This window comes from Egretta garzetta, unplaced genomic scaffold (assembly GCF_000687185.1).
Source record: "Egretta garzetta isolate BGI_Z169 unplaced genomic scaffold, ASM68718v1 scaffold316, whole genome shotgun sequence".
NCBI classification, from domain to species: Eukaryota; Metazoa; Chordata; class Aves; order Pelecaniformes; family Ardeidae; genus Egretta; species Egretta garzetta.
This window is the reverse complement of record NW_009259971.1, coordinates 61,285-66,048: the sequence shown is the minus strand read 5'-3', so window position 1 is coordinate 66,048 and position 4,764 is coordinate 61,285. Positions and strand designations below refer to the sequence as shown.

At 57.3% G+C, this 4,764-nt stretch overlaps 1 protein-coding gene across 1 annotated transcript in view; it reads right to left on the bottom strand.

Annotated features, from left to right (window-relative positions):
• Positions 1 to 6: 6 nt before the first annotated feature.
• Positions 7 to 4,764, bottom strand: part of HCK (HCK proto-oncogene, Src family tyrosine kinase) — a 36,334-nt gene continuing 31,576 nt past the window's right edge. Inside the window, exons 12-15 of the mRNA XM_035895836.1 lie at positions 4,450 to 4,526; positions 2,001 to 2,154; positions 1,608 to 1,739; positions 7 to 255 (exon numbers count right to left, since the gene is read on the bottom strand). Coding sequence (XP_035751729.1) covers positions 53 to 255; positions 1,608 to 1,739; positions 2,001 to 2,154; positions 4,450 to 4,526 — 566 coding nt within the window. The 3' untranslated portion in view covers positions 7 to 52. The remainder of the gene's footprint in view (positions 256 to 1,607; positions 1,740 to 2,000; positions 2,155 to 4,449; positions 4,527 to 4,764) is intronic.

Genomic DNA, 4,764 nt, shown 5'->3' with positions numbered 1-4,764 from the left:
AGCCCGGAGGGGGGAGGGCGGGGTATCCGCTGTCTTCACCAAGCTTCCTGCGTTACTGCTGCTGCTGATACTGGCTCTCTGTCGCAGTAAAGAAATCCTCCAAAACGCTCTGCGTGTACTCGAAGGTGGGACGATCCTCTGGTTTGGTCTTCCAGCATCTCATCATGATGTCATACAGCTCCTCGGGGCAGTTCTCTGTGCGGGGCATCCGGTACCCACGCTCCAGGGCCCTGATCACCTCCACGCTCGACATCCCTGGAGAAACAGGGCAGGGGAGGTGAATGTTTTGTGGTTTATCACTGATTTCTTTAAAAGGCAAAAACCCCCCTGCCCAAACCCCAAATTACCCACCCTTTGGGCAGTGTCCCCAGGAAGAGAAAGGACAGGTTAGAGGCGTTGGGAGGAGGGAACTCCTACTCCCGGTCAGGGAAATGTGAACAGCCCAGATGCTGAGTTGGTTGTAGCACGCAGTTTTGTACCCCACTTGAGCAAATCAGGTGGGAATTGTAATTGTTTTGTACAAATGTCCACAAAATAAAGGCTACACTTCTCCAGCTGCTGAGCCTTCAGTGAGCCGTTCTTTCCAGTGTCGCTGATAATAATAAGTTAGCGTGATGGCAGAACTGGTCCTTCCCCAAGAACCCTTTGTGCCACCCCACATCCTTCGTGGTCAGTTTGTGGCAACTTTTACTTTTCTTATACAGAATAATTTCCCACGGAAAAAAGGTACCAAAGAAACAATTAGTATAAAATATAGGGCGGTTCCTGGTGATGACGCTTTACAGATTGTTCAAGCCTTCCCAAAAACATCTGGCCCAGCTATCAGCCCTGAACTGATGTGCTACTTCTAAACATGTTTAATCTGCAGGAGGCAGAACACCCTGTGTCAGTGCTGTGACACAAACCCGCGAGGCAGCAGCCTGTGGCGTGCGATACCCGCTCTCCCAGGGACGTATGGTACAGCCTGGGGCAAGTCGATCATCCTCTCACATTAAAAACACGATCTTCTATTTTAGAAACAGAGAGACCAGATCTTTTCGAGACCCTGACTGCTGCTGGCTTCCCACGGAGCTGGAGGAGCTCCGGCCCTCCTTGCCGGATCAGCCCCAAGGCAGTGTAGAGGGTAGCTGCCCTTCCCCCTGAAGCAGCGGGCACCCCAAAGTCATCACTACCTGGACTCATTTCATGGGCTCCCCAGAAGAGATGTCCCAGCTCTGCTTTGTGGGAACAGGGAAGGGGGGGGCCCGTGCCACAGCAGCGTGGATCTCAGGCCAGGACAACAGCTGGTGTCCACTGAGGACTCCCAGGGAGAAAACATTCCCGATTATCCATCCTAGGTGAGCTCTTGTCCAAGGAGCAGATGTAGCTAAATGAATGGTGCAGACTGCTCGGAGGCTGTCCCGTGCTCTGGGCTCCTCTCCACGGCTCACAGGCAGCATTGCCACCTCAAGGTCTTGTGCTACCGCCTTTGAACTCTGCTCCCGGTGTGAGACTCCGATTTCTCACCATTCCCTCTTGTTTTCAGTGATGTGACTTCACGGAGAAAGGGATCCCATGGATGGGGTGTCATTTGGAACCAGATCAGAGGAGGGATTTCACCTCCTTACCTGGGTATGGGATGCGCCCGTAGGTAATGATCTCAGTCAGGAGGATCCCAAAGGACCAGACGTCTGATTTTATAGTGAAAGATCCATAGTTGATGGCTTCTGGTGCAGTCCACTTAATGGGAAACTTGGCACCTAGACAAAGAGATATCCAACATGAGCTCTAACCCAAATGCTGAGAAACTGATGGTGAAATGTGGGGAACAAGAAACAAATAGAAGAGGAAGATGTGAAGCGATGCAAATGAGAGGAGCTTCCCTCATCTGCCTGTTTACACACCGCGTCCATCCCAGGGTCCTTGCCACCAAGGTTACACGTTGATAAGTGGCTCTAAGGGAATCCCACAGCCCTTCCCCATCTCAGAAAGCAGCCAGACGCCCCCCGCAGTTCCCGCACCTTCCCGGGCCGTGTACTCGTTGTCTTCAATGACCCTGGCCAGTCCGAAGTCTGCGATCTTGCAGACCAGCATTGCCGACACCAGAATATTGGCAGCTCTCAGGTCTCTGTGGATGTAGTTCCTCTTCTCAATAAAAGCCATTCCTTCTGCAATCTGCAAAAAGGGGAAAGAGAAAAATGCAAAGAGGCTGTTTGAAATAGCACAACCTCCCCAGCGCGACCGTTACCAGGAATGGAAGGAGGTTAACTGTGTCCGGTCAGCGCCCGGGGAGGGGGCAGGAGGAGGCCGAGTCGCAGCAGGAGATGCGACCCACTCCTGGGTGGGAACCACGCTCCCTGCAGGGGATCCCTTGCAGGAGAGGTCAGGGTTTGGGTGACCAGCCCAGCATGGCCTGTTTAAGCCCCTGCGTGAGAACAGCGGTGGGAACTGGCATCCGAGGAGCTGACGTGCCCACGAGCATCTGTGGGTGTCCACAGGGCAAGGTGTAACTGCTTCATCCATAGCCACGCAGACGTGCAGAGGAGCAAATCATTCTCTGTTCAGAGAAGGCGTGAGACAAGTCTCCAAATACCAGTAAATACCCACGAAACAGTAACTACCCTCTCTCTGCACCGAGGGAACGATGGACGGGCTGTAAGTGCTGCAGTGAGGCTCAGCCAGCATTGCAGAGCTCCCTTGGTGAGGACAGAAAAGTGCGGTGGTGGGTCCCCGAGGTGGGCAGGGAGATGCCTGGGGTCCTCACAAACAGTTTGGGAAGAGTCAGTCCTGCCTGGGGGCAGGATGCTGCAGTGGCCCCTGAAGACCCCTCCAGCTCCTTCCTCTGAAGTCTCTGCACTCCGTGGCTGGGTGTGCAGCTATTAGCCCCCATCAAAGCAGAGACGACCCGGTGCACACGCAAACAACCCCCACATCTGTGCCAAATTGTCCCATGCCTGGATGCTACCAGCGCCAGGGAAGGGAAGGGGCTGGAGCAGCCAGAGGGGACAGCCCCCCCATCCCCGTCACACCTGCACGAGCCTGGCCAGCGTAAGGTGCCAATGCTCACAGAGCTCTCCACACAAAATACAGAAGTTAAGAAGCACCACAAGAGCGGAAGGATTATTTCCATGACCACAGACGCAGTTTTTCTCGCAGTGAGTCAGCCCCGGCACGAGCCCGGGTGCCAGGCTCGCTAGCTGCCCGCCTGCACGCCTGCTGCCTGCACATGAAAGCGCTTCAGCCTTTGCTTCTCGGTGCTGCAGAAAGCAGCCCCTCTGAGCCCCAGCGCCAAGCCGGGCCGCTCGCCGGAGCCAGCTTGCTGGGAACAGATGGCGTGTGCAAGCACACAGCCCGTCAGCAGACCCCGGCACAGCCGGCTCGAGCAGCCAGTGACCTGGTCTAAGCCCCCGGGGTCTGGGCTCCCACCCCAGCTTTCCTGTTGCACAGGTACCATGCGAATTATTTCCTAGAGGTACCAAGCTTAGCTCAAAGGGTCCCTGGATTCCTCCAGCAGCTGGGGACACTGCAGAAGCAGCAGGGAGAGGACAAGGGTTGCACAAATGGTTGCACCCGCAAAGCTAGATTTGGAACAGCACGCTCAGCTGGACTCAAAATCAGCTCCTGAAAATATCCCCAAAACGTTTTTCACCGAGTGCTCCTGCCTCTCCAGCTGCCTGCCCCCAGCCCCTGACAGCCCTCCGGCAAGCGGGCGATGGTAACGAGCTGCAAACCTCCCATAGGCATTGCTGTGGGTAACAAAACACGCTACGCTCCTGTCTCGAAACCGTGCCCAGCTCCATCTCCCAGGGGCTGAGAATGCAGCGAAACGGTCGGGCTGGAGCGTTCGTACCAAGCCCATGAAGCTTGATGCTGCCACAGCCGTAGGTGGGTCCTGCCCCAGGCACAGCTCAAGCGGGTTTAAGGCACTGCCCTGGAGCGCCGGGGTGGAATGGGGTGGGCGTGCAGCTGCACGGGGTTTTGGGGGGCTTTTGCAGGGTTTGCAAGATGAGGCCCCATGGCACAGGGCGTGTGGTTTGCAGATAACTGTCACATCGGCAGCAGTGGATAGAAATCGATAGCTGTGCCGTGGCTGCATCCCCAGGGAGCCCTGGGCTGCGGCCGGCTGCGAGGGCTGCAGAAGCCACGGCACAGATTTCCCAGCTCCTTGGAGGGAGCAGCCTGGCCAATCCTCCCCGGGCTCCGTGCAGCTCCGGTGAGGCACGGGGCTGCGATCAAGGGGCTGGTGGGGAGGAAGCCACCACTTCTCCTTTCACACACATCTGCAGGGTGCGAGGGCAGCACCGCAGGGAATCCTCGCCCGCTCCTTTCCTGCATCCCCGCCACCCCCAGGGTCTGCCCATCCAAACGAGGCACTGCCCAAGCCCCAGGTAAGCTCTCGGGCTCCTTGATCCCCCTGCTCGCCCTTCCCAGGGACAAGGGGGAGCTGGGGAAGCTCTGCTCCTTCCTCACCTGGGCAGAGAAGTCGATCAGCTTTGGGAGCGGCTGCTTGTTCCCCTCGTCGCTCTTCAGGAAATCCAGCAAGCTCCCTGCAGACAGGGAAGGGTGCTGGGGCTGAAGGCTCAGCTGGAGCCTGCGCCCACCCTCGGGGTGACATGGGTCCTATGGGTGGCACAGGGTCCCGGGGAGCCAAGCGCGATGTGGAGACTCGGTCAGGAAACACACCTGACCCCCCACCACGGGCTGGCTGGAGGAGCGAGCCCCACTGCAGGCTCCCTCCTGCCTTGCGGAGTGCCCCTCCTTGTCTGCCCCCCGTCCCCATCCCTC